At 42.4% G+C, this 18,680-nt stretch overlaps 1 protein-coding gene across 1 annotated transcript; it reads right to left on the reverse strand.

Moving 5' to 3' along the window:
• Positions 1-2,913: 2,913 nt before the first annotated feature.
• On the reverse strand, positions 2,914-5,662 carry LOC114429918 (dynein heavy chain 7, axonemal-like). Its single transcript, XM_028398523.1, has 7 exons — positions 5,370-5,662; positions 4,930-5,276; positions 4,467-4,647; positions 4,144-4,329; positions 3,712-3,875; positions 3,092-3,246; positions 2,914-2,930 (listed from the first exon to the last, which is right to left on the reverse strand). Exons 1-7 carry the CDS (start codon positions 5,622-5,624, stop codon positions 2,914-2,916), a joined length of 1,305 nt encoding a protein of 434 aa, XP_028254324.1. The 5' UTR covers positions 5,625-5,662.
• Between the last annotated feature and the right edge of the window lie 13,018 nt (positions 5,663-18,680).

Genomic DNA, 18,680 nt, shown 5'->3' on the forward strand with positions numbered 1-18,680 from the left:
ATTTGATTTCTGACACCTTTTCAGAGCAAGCAGGAACTATTTCTGCACGTTTAAATGATATTTGATGCAGTGCTTTCATTAATAAAGCACATTGATTTGCATGTGTTTGTGTGTTTCTTGTCAGATTCATATGACTAAAATAACATAAAGGTACTTTTCTTATTGGTATTAAATCATTATTATTCAAATATTCAGTACCTTATACTTGCACAGAATGTACCTAATCCATACATACAGTATACAGTACTTATAGATACAGGAAGTATATACAGTAATTACACATTATTCATTGACTTTACACTATTATTCTGGAGATGAAGCAGAGTGACACTGAAAAAGTGTTGTTGGAGGATGAACTAACTTTACCCCAAGAGACATGCAGCTCCCTGTTTCAGATGATGACCCTGACATGAAAATACCATCTCTGCCATTTTTGGGGGCACAGCCTAAACTGAGGCATCTACAGAAAGGTCTTGATGAGCTGAGTAAATGTACATGTGAACCAACACTCTCCTCCTATTCTAAGCCAAGTTAGAGAGCCCCAAACTCACCTTGACCTTTTGACCTCTGGAATCTAAATGGCCATAACTCTGGAACACAGGTGGTCAGCAACAGTGTTCTTGACAGCTCTTGAAGGATTCTATTACATATGTCAGAACCAGATATGTGGCTCTTTCTTTTCGGGTCAGAAAGTGCATAGATGCTTACTGCCTGCATCATTCCCTGCTGTCCTTTGCTGTTATAATTATTATTTATTAACTGATGATATATGGGATTAGAATCCTGCCATAATCTGAACCTGAAAAAAGGTTTTGAAACCTTGAAATGCAATGTTTGAAAATTTAAAGCCAACATTTTTTTTGCATGTCTGAAAATAAGTTTTGAAACCTTGAATAATTTTTTGAAAGGCTGAAAAAAAGTTTAGAATCTCTGCAAATATAATTTTGTATTTGAATTTGTATTTTTCATAAGTGCAACATGCTTATTACAGAGTTTCATCATCACATCTGCAGAGATTCCAACAGCACTCCTGCACAAAACATCACATCCTCTCCCACTGACCAGGTATTTTCCCTGTCCCGAGCCAGCGTGAAGACATCTCTCAGCCAGATCAACGCACGCAAAGCTCCCGGTCCTGACAACATACCTGGCCGTGTGCTCAGAGACTGTGCTGAGGAGCTCGCTGAGGTGTTTACAGACATCTTCAACATCTCAGTTAGTCATGAAACACATCCAGACGGCCCTCCCTCCCTCTCTGGACCCCTTCCAGTTTGCATATCGGCCCAACCGGTCAACCAGTGATGCTGTTTCCACAGCACTCCACACAGCTCTCACCCACCTGGAAAATAAAGACTCATACGTTCCAATGCTGTTCATAGACTTCAGCTCAGCATTCAACACCATCATCCCACAGCAGCTCATCAACAAACTGGACCAGCTGGGGCTTCACTGTTAGAATAAATTGTAATTTTGAGACCAGATATTGTCCACTTCTTCTTAATCAAAGAACCAGGGAAGATGAACGAAAGGATCCAGAAGATTTTTATGTCCCTAACAGGATCAAATATTAAACATATTTTATTTGATGCCTTGTGTGGTTGAATCTTCAGTTTCACTTCAGTAGTATAATATATTTTACTTTTGGAGATGTTTGATAAAGTTTATGAACATGATGTGACAGAGAGAGAGAGAGAGAGAGAGAGACACTGCTGCGCTTTAGAGGACGAGCCACATGAGGGGGTTGTGCGCGGCGCACTGTGCAGCATGGTATTTACGTATACCGGGGTAAAATGTGGAGGGTTTTGGATACCGCCTAACCCTAACAAAGGGTTTTTGTCCCATAACACCATGTTCCACTGGTTTACCGTCTCTTTTTCAGGCACCAGTGAGTGCTACTCCACAGCTGTTCCTTAGTGCTGGCTTTATAAAAGGTGTCCACTCTATTTGTGACTCTACTGGACTCTTGGGTCTGGAAAAACGAATCCATGAGTCTTTGTATTTTGTAACCACTACCAAGCATCTTGGTGAAACTATATTTAAACCTCTATTACTGGAACAGTAATACTGATAGCATCCCCCTGATGACTAAAACTTGTAGAGCTGAATATGCAGTCCTTCTATGGACAGGCGATGTGTGCATTACCACGAATCAGTGGAGCACACACAACATAACCCTTTGTCATATGGCATTATTTAATGTGAGCGGATGATAATGCTATTCTCATGTTAAGAACTTTCCCTCATCAATAAACATGCATCTAAACAGATTAAACAGTACTTTATATAATTCAATAAGCATCAGCCTAAAACAACAACAACAAAAAACTGTTCAGTCATTCTAAAAGAGCACACTAGTGCATCATCGGGTTTATAGGCTGTTGTACAAACAGCTGTAGAAACTGTAAAAAGAAAACTAGCTACACCCTCCAGGGACTATTTTGCTCCCTACAAGGACAAGCTGCTCTCTGAACTGTTAGTCTGCCAGTAAGCAAAAACCCAATGGCTGGCTGAGTGTGGTCATTATTTAGATGTCTTTTTAATGGCAGTGTGGCTGGTCTCTGTTTCTAACTCTAATTCCTCTCATGATGTTCACTCTCATGGCTTCTTTAAAATCCTATGAGAAGTACTGCAAGAGCTGGGCTTTATGTTTTGTGCTTTTGCAGAGGGATCTCAGGGTTTGTAGTGAATTTAGCTTGTGTGTAATGTCACAGCCATAGAGTTGCTTTAGGAGATTCCGTACCACCACCAACCACTGTAGCACCAGGACAGAGACACACTGAAAAAGAATAGCCACAGCTGCCTACACATCTTCATTTTACCGTAACACAAGGCAGGAACCATGTAAGTGCAGAGTATCATTGATTTTTCCTTTGTATGATTTGCAGTAGTGGAATGCTTCTGTCAGTGAGATTGTTATTTGAACTCTCCCACTGCAGAACAGAGAACAGAGGAAGAAAGCATTCTTTGCACAACAACAATTCGTTTTTGTGGTAAAGAGAGACCTCAGCAGGCAGAAACAAGAACTGCAGAAAGGTAGGCGAGGCTCACCACAACAGAAGAAGCCTCAAACTATAGACATATATATACTTACCAGGCGTGCCAAACTGGATGCAGTTCTCCAGAGTGCGTACAAAGCCAGCATCACTCAGCTTAATAATGTGCAGGCTGTTGGCCTTCTCCATGTTTTTTACCCACTTGTTGGCCTGTCCTTGGGGATCGATCATCAGAGGCCACCGTCTGGCATTACTATAAATAACACACACGTACACAAACACACACTCCGAGTGATCAAAAGGGTCTGCCTCGTCAGACTGAAAGATCTGTTAACCATGAGACATCAGAGCAGTTGGGGTGTATTAGGGGACAATAGCTGAGATGTAGAGAGCAGCTCAAGGATGAACAGTCACAGACGGATGGCACCACGGGCCAAACAATCCCAATCTTCTGTTAATCAATCAGTGCAATCATATGCTTAGTGGAAAAAAATAACAGCAGCCAGCAGTGTCAATATATATATAAGCACCCAGAGTAAGGTGAGGCTTAGGCTTTAAAGCAGATTTGCTTGTTTGTTTTCTGTCCCAGTGTGCAGGTGTACAGCACCTTTAAAGAGCTGCTTAAGTGAAAGGCAGAGTTCCTGTTTCTGTTCTATAATTCTGAGACACTGGCTGCTCAGTACAAATATAGATAAGACACCTGCCGAATAGGACTTACGAGATTATGATGCCATTGTCTATGGAGAAGCTGTCAGATGGAAGGCCGGCAATGGTCCATTCACGGATCTTCACTGGATCACCCAGCGAGCTCATAAGAGACATGTTAGACGAGCAGGGAATCCCTCTGCTCTTACAAAGACTCATCCACTCCTTTGTCTGTTGCTGGGGAGGAACACATTACTGGTAGTGACTTTGTTGTGATGTAGTAGTGACTACAATGAAAAAGATATATGTAAACATAGTCCCAATGTGGAGTGTTAGTGTCCTTCTAAGTAACCTAGTTTCAAAGATGACCTTCTAAAAACTAGCCTTGTCTCTGAGCTGTGAATAGGAGTAAAGCACTTTGCAGAGACAAAGTCATTAGGAAGTGACATTAGCCTTACAGTTGAAAAAATTCCCCTGTGCTACCTGCTCCACCAGCTGTTTGTACCTGTCTGTAGCTGGAGGTGAAGGCTCCCAGGTAAGCCACGATGCCTGCTGAGATGAGGATGTCACCGGTCAGGTTATCATAGAGCTGTCCGAGATTCAAGGCCATCTCACTCCAGCGCGTTTTCTCTCCACCCAAGCCTCCAATCAGCTGCTCAGCTCGCTCCAGCTTTTTACTGCACAAATCCACCTGAAGGACGTCATCCAGAGAGGAAGCAGAAACAATTTATGTTCACCGGAGCTTGTGACTACTAAATATGTATTTATTCTATACAAGCTATTCAAATTCAGCCTTTTCTCCTAATAGACCAAGATATGATTACAAACCTGATTCTCCAAGTCAGCCTTTTTGTTTTTATTAGCATCCAAAGTTTCCTGAAGCTTGGCCAGTTTATCTTGGACTTCTTTTAGGGCAGCCTGCTTTTTCTGCAAGCTTTCCATGGCCACACTAAGCTCACCCTCAGCCTGTGCTAGCTTCTCTTTCTTAGGAGCTACCTCCTTGGCCACTCTGAAGAACACAGGCAATACAAAGGTGAACATTTTAAACCAATGTACACAATAGAAAATCTAGAACAATGAACTCATTTGCATTTTATCAGCAGAAAATAGTAAGGACACCAAAAAATTCTGCAAGTTAAGATTGTGCAGAACAATACTGATATAACCGTAATGATTCCCATCTTGGATCTGTCGTGTTAGATGAATCACTTATTTTTCTTACTAAGCTTCATGTTCATTTTAATATTCATTCTCATAACTAAAAACACGGGAGGAGAAGAGCATTACTTACGCGTCATACTTGTCCATCGCACACACCCACTTACACATGCCCTCAGCTGCAGTAGATGCAGTTTTAATCTTCTCTGGTACTAAATCCCAGTTGGTAATGTACTTATTACGGATAATGGTCATAAGATGTGGTGGGATGTTGTCCTTGTCATACTCATGGAGGCTTTGGAGAAACCTTAAGTCTCCCAAAAGCTTTTTAGCTGGGCCCCAATAGTCCTCCACCTTTTTACCGGAGCCTGAGGGATCCGGTATACGCTCAGGCTTGATGCCTTTGAGAATGCAAATTGCCTCCATGACCAGCTTGACAGCTGTGTGTGGGCTTTTCATAGACTTCACCACTGTGATATCCTGTAAAGAGTAGAAGCCCTATTCACTGCTCTATTCTAGGATATACAGCTTTTGAGTATGAAGACAAGAAAGAGGACCCATCTCTGACTTTACCTGAGTTGTGAGTGTATTCAGCGCAGCGAGGGCTGACTCCAGGATAGGCATTGCTTTAGCCAGGTCAGCATCACATTCATCTTTGATGGCCTTGGCAGCCATGGCTTGTTCATTTGCCACAGACTCGTCCACTTTCACTACCTTTTCTGTCTCTGCCACCTCTACAGATTCATGTTCAATCACCACCATCATCTCGTCTACCTTTTTGCTGGCCACAAGCAGCTGGGGCTGTAGAGCCTCCAGCTCGACCTGCATGGTGGCCACTTGGTCTGCTGCTGACTCCAGCTTTTCAAGACCCACTTCATAGCGATGTTTCAGATTCACCACCTCACTTGGAAAAAAAATGAATTTAAGTATGTAGCATTAAACATAATCACAAATTACAAAAAATTACATATGGATCTTACGTTCTTTTTGTCTTCAGCAGGGCTTTTGTTAGGTTTAAACCCCAAACATTTGTATTACACAACCTGTACAAAAGAGACACAGAGAGTTAGATATCTTTTACTTGCAAGGAGAGTGACCAGAGACTGCCCAGTTACAATCTCCCACGCCACTCTGAAACAGCTCTGGGTTCTCCAAGCCTTTTATTAGTTAGGAACGCCCTAATACATAGTTTACTAAGGGAAAAAGGGTTCATGTATCACAAAGTTTGTCTCAGCACTCCTTATCTTAGTTTCGTTTTACAATGTCCTTGAACATCTTTAACAAGCTCTGTGTGAGTGTGTGTGTGTGTCATCTCATAAATGATAATACACACAATAAGATAGTTAATTCATTATGCACACATAAAGAGTAAGATGTAAACTCATATAAACTCATAAAGAATAAAGTAAAAGTAGGATAACTTATGTACATTGATTCCAACATTTCCCTCCTGTTTATTCACTTTTACTGCTTTATGTTACATCCTTTAATGACCACTTCTGGTTAAGATTTTCGGTCACAAATTCATACATGCAGCATAAAATGGTACACTCAGAGGGATGGATCATCTCAGTCAGGTAGAAAGACAGCCATGTCTTCGTCATCGTCATCGTCATCCTCATCCTCCGGTGGATTTTCTACAACAAAAGGTAACAGAGCATACACTTCCCGCATCTCTGCTCTAACAGGTGCTATGGCGGTGGTTATCATTCTAGTGCACAATGCTCTAATGCAGGGAATGCAACAACATCCACATAAGGTGAGAATAGCGGCAAATACAGCGATAGACATGATGATGGACATCACCAATTGTTTATACTTGCCAAACATGTCTCCAAAACCGTTCCACAGCGATGTGTCCACTCCAGAATGGTCTTTCATCTTGCTGTTAAGGGATTTTAAGCCTTCCAGAGCCCTGGTAAGGCTGCCATCAGCTGCTGTGTTATTCGGAATGAACGTGCAGCACTGGTCCCCAAAGATGGAACAGACTCCACCTTTCTCTGCCAACAACATATCAACAGCAATACGATTTTGGAAAGCCATTAAAGAGGTAGCGGAAAGCTGCTCGTGAATAGCGGAGAAACCTTCTTCAGTTTTGTTTCCTAATTACTGCACATTAAAGTGGATGTAGTTGATTCGGTCTACATTCTTATTAATAGTGCACCACCAACATAAAACAGATTCAAAACCTGCAGAAACTTGGTTTACCAGTTTATACTCATCTGGGACGCCCCTGGGTACTCCGATGCTGTCTATGTATGTCGGGACATCACCCTGCCAAGACCTAGTGGATCTCCTTTTAGCTGTATGGATCCAATGATGAGGCATCACACTTTTAACATTTTCAACTAAATCTGAAGCTGTCCTGTCCTGCACTCAGAAGGGAACATAATCGTAAAATCCAGCATGGATCACGACCTGATATCCAGGCACACAAGTATACTCGTCTACAGTTTTCTCTGTCTAAGAGTACATGTCCAGATTTGACCTTTAATGTTACACTGTCTTTTTAGTGACCATCAGAGTAGGAATGATTCTCTTAAATTCTTGGGCACACTCAGCCCATCCGTAGGAATTTGGAGCCCACTTCAGATCAGTGGATCTAAAAACTGTACCCCACGACCCGCTTTCAACCCTAGGTGACTTACCGTAGGGAGTACAATCAAGGTAAAATGTATGTCCGAAATAGTCTTTTGGCTGTGAACGATGAACTGCAGTCTGAAAGGCGGAACTAGGAATAACAATGGTCTGGCTCACAGCTACAGAGTTGTAACACAAAACTACTTCTGGGTTGAAGTCAGGTTGCTGATATTTTTCTGAGCATGGGTGTACAGGAACAAAGTCGATTGCTCTCTTTTCCTTAGCTGATAGTGTCTCATATCTTTCCCATAACAAGATTATAGTTATAGCAACGAGTCCGATTACTCCTGCTACGGCTACCATCCTCTTATGTGCTGGGGTCAACACCATTTTTCAACATTCCTAAGACTCCTCCTAAATCACCTGCCCAGAGTGGTGGACAATCTTCACCGGGTTTGAGACGACAGCAACCTATGGTTACGGCCCCCTTTGTAGTCGGCCTTTGCTCTGGAGGTGCCTGTTTTGAGAAGTCACTAATCTACACCAAATACCACAGCACTAACACTACAATACAGAGGATGACAGCAACTGCATACGCTATAAACATAAAAGTTATTTTACTCATGTTTAATTATTTTCTTACAATGAGACAAATGAACCCAAGTACTCCTTTCTGCAACCTTCACTGCTGTGCCAGTTGTTAAAAGTACCTGATACGGGCCTTCCCACTTAGGTGAATGCCAATGTTTCTTCTTTATACTTTTTATCAGGACCCAGTCTCCTGGCTCTATTAGCTGGTCATCCTGTGGGAACACGGAGGATGTATCATCGTTATCGGTCTGATTAAACACCTGTTTCCGTTGCTCCAGCATTTTTCTCATGTAGTCAGCTAAAGTACTTTCATCATCAGTTTCCCACACATTTTGAAAGAAAGGCAATCTGTAAGGTCTGCCAAACAGAATTTCATAAGGTGTTAGTCCATTTGTACTTGTAATGTTTATGTACAACTTTACTAAATCTAAGCATTTAGTCCATGGTCTGTTTGTCTCTTCCATACATTTTTTAAGTCTATTTTTTATTGTGCCATTCATTCTCTCTACCAACCCTGCGCTCTGTGGATGATAAGCACAATGGTGTTTTAGATCTATACAAAACATTTTGCCTATGTTAGAGATTAGTTGATTTACAAAATGAGAACCGTTGTCACTGTAGATTTTTTCTGGAATCCCATAGCGAGGAATAATGTCTTTACACAAAGCTTTCGCTACCGTTAGTGCGTCTGGGTTTTTGGTAGGAAATAGTTCAATCCATTTTGAAAAAGAATCAATTATGACTAAACAGTATTTTTTACCTTCACTTTTGTTTAGTTCTATGAAATCCATGTGTATGTGCTGGAACGGATAATTAGGTTTTGGAAACTGTCCTCTTCTTGGTCTCAAATTGCCTTGAGCATTATGTTTTGCACATATCAAACATGCTCTGCAAAAATTTTTTGAATAGGAATTGAATCCATATGTTGTGTACTTTCTGGCTACCAAGCTCAACATCCCCCCTGTGGAGACATGTGTTTGCCCATGGCTCCATATAGCGGCCCATTTATATAGATTTTTTGGTAGGATTGGTTTATTTTCTGGTCATGTGTATATTCCCTCTTTCAGTTGTGCCCCCTTTCGTTTCCACTGTTCCAGCTCTTGGTTGGGTGATTGTTGTTGCATATCACGTAGTATGTCATGGTTTAAGCTAGTGTCTGACATACTGAAAACATGGATTTCACCCTGCGCGGCTTCTTTTGCTGTTTTGTCTGCAAATGCATTTCCTCTCGAAACAGGATCAGTCCCGTTTGTGTGTGCTGCACATTTGCATATGGCTAATTGTTTCGGCAAATGTATAGCCTGTAGCAGTTCTGAAAGAAGTTTTGCATGCGTTACTGGTTTTCCCGTAGATGTTATCATGCCTCTATTTTTCCAATGTTGAAAAGTCATTTTGGTTTGCAATAATAAGGCAGACACAGCATGAGGGACTTTTAAAAGTAACGGATGGAAAAGTACAATGTCTGCACTTGAAATTACAGCTAATGACGCAGCGATCACTGCTCTCACGCAATGAGGCAATGCACATGCTACAGCATCCAACTTTGTCGAGTAGTAGGCAATTGGCCTGAGTTTATTTCCATGCATTTGTGTCAAAACTGAGGTCATGAAATATCCTTTACAATCTACCATTTGCACAAACTCCTTTTGGTAGTCTGGTAAGGCCAATGTGCAGCTGCTTACCATGGCCTGTTTTAAATTGCACAGAGCATTTTCAGCTTCAATCGTCCACTTAAGGCTGTCAGACATTTTCAATTCTTCCTTATACATCAAAGACTGCAATGGTGCAGTTAATTCTGCATAATTCGGCACCCAACTTCGGCAATAATTAGTCAAACCTAAAAATGACATCATCTGCTTTTTTGTTAGTGGCTTGGGTGCTTGTAGAATTGCAGCTTTTCTCTCCTCCAGTATTGTTCTCCCCCCTGTACATAACTGGTGTCCTAAATATTTTACTTTTTCCTGACAGAACTGTAGTTTGCTTTTGTTTACTTTATGGCCCTCTTGTGCCAAATGTTTTAACAATGCAATCGTGTCCGTTTTACAGCCTGCCTCTGTTTCTGACGCCACGAGAATGTCATCTACATAAGTAAGCAATTGACTCTTACTTGGAGGTTCAAAAGTGGAAAGACTAGAAGCAATTACTTGTGAATAAATAGTTGGACTTTCACAATAACCTTGAGGCAACCTGGTGTATGTGTATCTTTTTCCTTTGAAAGTAAATGCAAACCAGAATTGGCTATCTTTATGCACTGGTACCGAAAAGAATGCATTGCTTATGTCTATCACAGTAAAATATTTAGCTTTTGGATTCAGTGAATTTAATAGTGTATGTGGGTCTGCTACGCATGGAGACCTCTGAACTACTGCATTATTCACTGCTATCAAATCCTGAACCATCCTCCACCCTGTAGATGGAGGCGCCTTTTTCACTGGAAAAATAGGCGTGTTCACTGGGGAGTCTGCGCATTCTATCAATACACCTGCTTTCTTTAAATCCTCAATTACCGGTTCTATTCCTTCCATTGCATCAGGCTTTAAAGGATACTGTTTTATTCTAGGACGATGTTCTGTTTTGGGCCTGATTATTACCGGTTGTGCTCGTTTCACTAGTCCTACATCCGTGGGTCCTTGTGACCATAGTTCAGAGGGAACTTGTTTCAATAAATTTTCCTGCTCATCAGTGAAGAAAATGTATCACTTTTCAGTTTCAGCCAAATGTACTCCTGCTTGGACAGTCACAGTCCAGAATAATGCTTTTCTGGTCAGTTCAGTTGAATCACTATACCAGGTGTTTACACCTGTTGCTGTCCAATCACAAGCTTTCTCTCCTCTATTCACTAGCTGTCCGAGATCTCTCCATCTAGCATGTGTGTGTTTACATAGAGAGATGTGCATGTGGTTCCAGTGTTGTCTGTACAAAGTTTTAACTTGATCTGGTACAGTGACTGCAGCTGCAGCATTTGCTATACCATCAGAATACAAGTATGTCACTGTCACTTTAGCAGGTGTGACTTTATCCAAACGTTCTTTATACTTAGGATCAACGTGGTCAGTGTACCACATGGTGATATGCAAATCATTTGGTGACATTTGATCCTGAACCTGCCTCACCGCTCCTTTCCCTTCATTCATAAGAGAATCTCCCATAGAAATGGGTTGCCTGTTAGGAACGTCAAGTGTATAGTAGTAATTAGGTTTCCCTGTCCCTTGCACTACATATACTTCATCTGGTTTTTGTCTGATCATTTTTAATCCTTCAGGTGTTGGTACAATGGCTAGGCCTAGAGAAACTAAGGCATCTCTTCCAAGCAAATTTACTGGACATTCTGGCAGCCACAAAACTGATAGCTGACATGATTTTCCTTTCGGGTCTCTAAGCCATATAGGTTCTGTTTCTTGAACCATTTTAATAGCACCTTGTGCTGATCGTACAGTAGAATAATTAGGGCCCAATGAAAGGTGCGGTAGCTTTTCTCTAATTGTGGTCCTGCACGCTCCAGTGTCACAAAGAAATTTAACTGGAGTGCCTTGTACCATTATAGTGATCTCTGGCCTTATTTTCTCCTCAAAAAACAAATCCTCTAGATTTAACACTTCCTCTCCTTCATCAACCTCTTCCTCAGGTTCTCCTTCTAACTGTGTATGTTCTAGTCATGCTGTCCCGTGACTGTGGGGGGAGGGATTGCTTCTGCAATCTCTCGCTATGTGGCCTTCCTTTCCGCATGACCAGCACGCTCTGGGGTTATCAGTTGAGCGTGATCCAAAACCTCCTCTGCCTCTGGCCCTACCGCGTCCGCGACCTCGACCTCTGGCTTGTTGATAAAACACAGCTGGCTCTTCTTCTTCCTGATAGAAGACCAACTCCTTTTTTCCTTTTTTGCTGCTAATGACTTTCTCCGCATGCAGGGCATGATTTACATACTCTGCGAGTGTTCCCCCGCTCATGCCTATATAATGACGACTTACCCACCCACTAATCTCTGGTAGTGAGCCTGAGTGTAAAGCGTTTTTTTAGCTGTTGTTTATAAGCTCCATCATCAGCGTCATCCATCACTAGACCACTGTGCGCTCTAAAAATTTTCTCCATCCTTACTCTGTACTCCTCAAACGGCTCCTCTGGCTTTTGTTTACACCTTCCAATTTCAGTGTAATTTGCTCTCCTTCTATATCTGTTTCTGATCCGGTCTAAAAGCGGATTCACATTTCTATCTAATTCCCCACTCTCAGGAGGATGAATCTGGTTTTGTGCATCAGTAGGGGAATAATTTCCTTTTACATAAAACCAGTCAGGACCTGTTAAGGTCATCCAAATTTGCTGAACTTCTGCTCCATTTAAGTGATATGATTGTCGCAGATTTTCCATTTGTGTGATGCATTCCTCAACATCCTCCTTAGGGTGTGGAATCCCCTCAACTGCTTTTTTAACATCACTTTGAGTCCAAGTTCTGAATACTCTAATCACCTCTCTCTCACCCTCCTCACGCTGTCCTGCTATTTTGATCCAGACCTGCGTGTGTTCATAACCTTCTTTTTTCAATTTATTTTTATCATCTTTACATTTGATCCTAATTTTGAGTTGTAGGTCTTTTACATCAGTAGTTGATAGTTTACCATTAAAACTATACTTTTTTATCCAACGACCTAACGGTTCTATCGCGGCCTCATCTGCCTTTTGAACTATTTTCCAATCTTTACAAGTTAACTCATCAATTAACTTTTGTCGGGTTTTGCTTTGCCCCTTCCCCATTTTGATCTAAATGTTGGATCCAGTGGGTCTTAATACCTGCTGTATTCTATCACTGGATTTCTTTCAACAAGATGGCAATCAACAACCTTTTGTGGTAAAACTCACTTCAACCTTTTCAGGTGGAGTTTTCTTGCCTACATGCATCCACAAAGGCTCACCATTTGAGTCTTGTTGTTTTATATGAAATATAATTACCTAGTGGTAATTATGTTTCCATTCACACATTCACTTTCACACCTTTTTGTTCGAACGTGCACTTCACTTTTTACTTTTAATTTTAACACAGTTGCCAAACAGGTTCCGCTGACCTACGTAGAATTTAACTAGTCGTTTTAAACTAGGGGAGTCTACCCTCCTGCGGACTTTTTTACTTGACCTGATAGAGTCTAGAATTGTCAGGGTTTTATTCACTTTTTCAACACACAGAGGATCTCACTATCCTCTTGTCACTTCTTTAACACACAGAGGATCTCACTATCCTCTTGTACTTCTTATCTTTTACTGCGCGCGTCTTTCACACATTCCCCCTTTTTAAGGAAATCTATACTCACACTCGTCTGTGTCTCCTGGACTTTCCGTCAACCATCGGACCCCAGCCCACGAGGGAGGGACCAGTCCCGGAAAGGGTCTCAAGCAGTGGCCACTGTCTTTCTCTGGATCTCACCTCGTCCGCTGGGATCGTCAGGTATCTTGGAATCCGGCTCGAAGGACCAATTAAATGTTAGGTTCAAACCCCAAACATTTGTATTACACAACCTGTACAAAAGAGACACAGAGAGTTAGATATCTTTTTACTTGCAAGGAGAGTGACCAGAGACTGCTCAGTTACAATCTCCAAACTCACTCTGAAGCAGCTCTGGGTTCTCCTGGCCTTTTATTAGTTGGGAACGCCCTAATACATAGTTACTAAGGGACAAAGGGTTCATGCATCACAAATCTTAGTTTCGTTTTAGATGTAACAGCTTCTGTGTGAATGTGTGTGTGTGTGTCATCTTCGGCCTTTCTTCTTTCTTCCAGTAAAGTGGTTAAACATTAAACATTCTATGCCTTAGACATTCTATGTGAAGGTCAGGGTTCAACTAAAGTAAGCATACCTTCAAACATAAACACTCATGTGGTTTAAGTTAACTCAAGCAGAAAAACACTCAGGTGATTTAGGTTAACTCAAACAGAAGCATAAATCAACAGGGTAAATGCTACTACACACAGTAAGATACTTAAATCATTATGCACACATAAAGAGTAAGATGTAACTCATATAATGACGTAAGATGTAACTCATATAATAAAGTAAAAGTAGGATAACTTATGTACATTGATTCCAACAGTAGTACTGCATAAAACACAGCGAGTTCCTTTGTAATGGCGAACGGTCAACTTTGAGGCCACTCCCCTGCCACACGGTAATACTTTTGAAAGAGTTTTGGAATGCATCTATTCCCTATGGTGTCCTGAGTAGACACCGTGAATTTCAGCTCAATTGCATGAAGTATGTGAGGCGTGAAAAGTTTTGAAGCAGGGTCAAAAATAGGCAAAAAATTGCCACAAAAGTCAAAATGGCGGACTTCCTGTTGGGTTTGGAGGCGGGGTCCAAGAGACTTTTTTGTGCGTCTTGGGGTGATACACATGTGTGCTAATTTTCATGAACCTGTGTCAAACTGGCCAGCGGGGCTACGCATTAGGGCAATAAATACAGTGAGTTCCTTTGTAATGGCGAATGGTCAAGTTTGAGGCCACGCCCCCGCCACACCGTCAGACTTTTGTAAGAGTTTTTGAATGCGTCTATTCCCTATGGTGTCCTGAGTGGACACAGTGAGTTTTAGCTCATTTGGAGGAAGTATGCGAGGCGTGAAAAGTTTTGTAGGAGGGTCACAAATCGCCAAAAATTAACAGAAATTTCAAAATTGCGGACTTCCTGTTGGGTTTGGAGGGGGGGTCCAAGAGACTTTTTTGTGCATCTTGGGGTGATACACATGTGTACCAATTTTCATGACCCTACTCAAAACAGGCCAGGGGGGCAGGCAGAAAAACCTATGAAAACACAACATTTTGTGTAGCCAGTAGGTGGCGCTCTGTCAAAGCCTCAATATTGTTGTATAGATGTGTTTAGGGTCAGACTCTGATCATACATGTGACATTTCGTACAGATCGGACAGAAAACGAAGAAGTTATAGAGACTTTCTGTGTCCTCAGAAATGGTCAAACTTTGAGGCCACGCGCCGGCCACACCGTCAGACTTTTGTAAGAGTTTTGGAATGCGTCTATTCCCTATGGTGTCCTGAGTGGACACGGCGAATTTCAGCTCAATCCGTTGAAGTATGCGAGGCGTGAAAAGTTTGGCAGCAGGGTCACACATCGCCAAAAATGGCCACAAACCTTCAAATGGCGGACTTCCTGTTGGGTTTGGAGGGGGGGTCCAAGAGACTTTTTTGTGCGTCTTGAGGTGATACATATGTGTGCCAATTTTCATAATCCTGTGTCAAACCGGCCAGAGGGGCTACGCGTTGGGGGCGCTATAGAGCCATTTTTATATGTGCATTTCAAAAGTCAGCAAATTTCAAAATTTTTCGGGCGAATGAATTTTTCTACCAAGTTTGGTGAGTTTTTGGGCATGTTAAGGCCTCCAAAAATGCGATCTCGGAGGGGGAAAAAAAAAAAAAATAATAATCCTAAGGGTTTCAATAGGGCTCTTGCACCATTCGGTGCTCGGGCCCTAAAAATTAAAGCTGCAAGCAGCATTGCGGGCCCTCGCGCATCTTGCGATCCGCGGGGTCATCGCAGTCTTCTCTCCTATGCTCTCGTCTCTTATACTCTCCTGTGCTATGCTCTCCTCCTCTCATTTCCACAGATATACAACAAACACATGTTTACAACCAAACTTTCCTGCTACCAGTAGGTGGCGCTATGACCGTATCATCCTATTAGCATATATATCTGTTTAGACTCGGCTCCATGGCAGTACTGTAAGATGTTGTCCACATTGCATAAAGTATATGGGTAGTACTGCATAAAACACAGCGAGTTCCTTTGTAATGGCGAATGGTCAACTTTGAGGCCACTCCCCCACCACACGGTAATACTTTTGAAAGAGTTTTGGAATGCGTCTATTCCCTATGGTGTCCTGAGTGGACACAGTGAATTTCAGCTCAATTGCATGAAGTATGCGAGGCATGAAAAGTTTTATAGCAGGGTCAGAAAACGGTAAAAATTACAAAAAAAAATCAAAATGGTGGACTTCCTGTTGGGTTTGGAGGGGGGGTCCAAGAGACTTTTTTGTGCGTCTTGGGGTGATACACATGTGTGCTAATTCTCATGATCCTGTGTCAAACTGGCCAGCGGGGCTATGCATTAGGGCAATAAATACAGTGAGTTCCTTTGTAATGGCGAATGGTCAACTTTGAGGCCACACCCCCGCCACACCGTCAGACTTTTGTAAGAGTTTTGGAATGCGTCTATTCCCTATGGTGTCCTGAGTGGACACAGTGAGTTTTAGCTCATTTGGATGAAGTATGCGAGGCGTGAAAAGTTTTGTAGGAGGGTCACAAATCGCCAAAAATTAACAGAAATTTCAAAATTGCGGACTTCCTGTTGGGTTTGGAGGGGGGGTCCAAGAGACTTTTTTGTGCATCTTGGGGTGATACACATGTGTACCAATTTTCATGACCCTACTCAAAACAGGCCAGGGGGGCAGGCAGAAAAACCTATGAAAACACAACATTTTGTGTAGCCAGTAGGTGGCGCTCTGTCAAAGCCTCAATATTGTTGTATAGATGTGTTTAGGGTCAGACTCTGATCATACATGTGACATTTCGTACAGATCGGACAGAAAACGAAGAAGTTATAGAGACTTTCTGTGTCCTCAGAAATGGTCAAACTTTGAGGCCACGCCCCGGCCACACCGTCAGACTTTTGTAAGAGTTTTGGAATGCGTCTATTCCCTATGGTGTCCTGAGTGGACACGGCGAATTTCAGCTCAATCCGATGACGTATGCGAGGCGTGAAAAGTTTGGCAGCAGGGTCACACATCGCCAAAAATGGCCACAAACCTTCAAATGGCGGACTTCCTGTTGGGTTTGGAGGGGGGGTCCAAGAGACTTTTTTGTGCGTCTTGAGGGGATACATATGTGTGCCAATTTTCATAATCCTGTGTCAAACTGGCCAGAGGGGCTACACGTTGGGGGCGCTATAGAGTCATTTTCCTATGTGCGTTTCAAACGTCAGCAAATTTCAAAATTTTTCGGGCGAATGAATTTTTCTACCAAGTTTGGTGAGTTTTTGGGCATGTTAAGGCCCCCAAAAATGCGATCTAAGGGGGGGAAAGAAAAAAAAAAAAAATTAAAGCTGCAAGCAGCATTGCGGGCCCTCGCGCACCTTGCGATCCGCGGGGTCATCGCAGTCTTCTCTCCTATGCTCTTGTCTCCTATACTCTCCTGTCCTATGCTCTCCTCTTATTTCCACAGACATACAACGAACACATGTTTACAACCAAACTTTCCTGCTACCAGTAGGTGGCGCTATGACCGTATCATCCTATTAGCATATATATCTGGTCAGACTCGGGTCCATAGCAGTAGTGTAAGATTTTGTCCACATTGCATGAAGTATATGGGTAGTACTACATAGAATAGAGCAAGTTCCTTTGTAATGGCGAATGGTCAAATTTGAGGCCACGCCCCCACCACACGGTAATACTTTTGAAAGAGTTTTGGAATGCGTCTATTCCCTATGGTGTCCTGAGTGGACACAGTGATTTTCAGCTCAATTGCATGAAGTATGTGAGGCGTGAAAAGTTTTGAAGCAGGGTCACAAATAGGCAAAAAATGGCCACAAAAGTCAAAATGGCGGACTTCCTGTTGGGTTTGGAGGGGGGGTCCAAGAGACTTTTTTGTGCGTCTTGGGGTGATACACATGTGTGCTAATTGTCATGATCCTGTGTCAAACTGGCCAGCGGGGCTACGTGTTAGGGCAAAAAATACAGGGAGTTCCTTTGTAATGGCGAATGGTCAACTTTGAGGCCACACCCCCACCACACCGTAATACTTTTGTAAGAGTTTTGGAATGCGTCTATTCTGTATCGTGTCCTGAGTGGACACAGTGATTTTCAGCTTGATTGGATGAAGTATGCGAGGCGTGAAAAGTTTTGTAGCAGGGTCACAAATCGCCAAAAATTAACAGACATTTCAAAATGGCGGACTTCCTGTTGGGTTTGGAGGGGGGGTCCAAGAGACTTTTTTGTGTGTCTTGGGGTGATAAACATGTGTGCCAATTTTCGTGACCCTACTCAAAACAGGCCACAGGGGCAGGCAGAAAAACCTATGAAAACACAACATTTTGTGTAGCCAGTAGGTGGCGCTCTGTCAAAGCCTCAATATTGTTGTATAGATGTGTTTAGGGTCAGACTCTGATCATACATGTGACATTTCGTACAGATCGGACAGAAAACGAAGAAGTTATAGAGACTTTCTGCGTTCTCAGAAATGGTCAAACTTTGAGGCCACGCCCCGGCCACACCGTCAGACTTTTGTAAGAGTTTTGGAATGCGTCTATTCCCTATGGTGTCCTGAGTGGACACGGCGAATTTCAGCTCAATCCGATGACGTATGCGAGGCGTGAAAAGTTTGGCAGCAGGGTCACACATCGCCAAAAATGGCCACAAACCTTCAAATGGCGGACTTCCTGTTGGGTTTGGAGGGGGGGTCCAAGAGACTTTTTTGTGCGTCTTGAGGTGATACATATGTGTGCCAATTTTCATAATCCTGTGTCAAACCGGCCAGAGGGGCTACGCGTTGGGGGCGCTATAGAGCCATTTTATATGTGCATTTCAAAAGTCAGCAAATTTCAAAATTTTTCGGGCGAATGAATTTTTCTACCAAGTTTGGTGAGTTTTTGGGCATGTTAAGGCCCCCAAAAATGCGATCTCGGAGGGGGAAAAAAAAAAAAAAAAAATAATAATCCTAAGGGTTT

This window comes from Parambassis ranga, unplaced genomic scaffold (genome assembly GCF_900634625.1).
Source record: "Parambassis ranga unplaced genomic scaffold, fParRan2.1 scaffold_21_arrow_ctg1, whole genome shotgun sequence".
NCBI classification, from domain to species: Eukaryota; Metazoa; Chordata; class Actinopteri; family Ambassidae; genus Parambassis; species Parambassis ranga.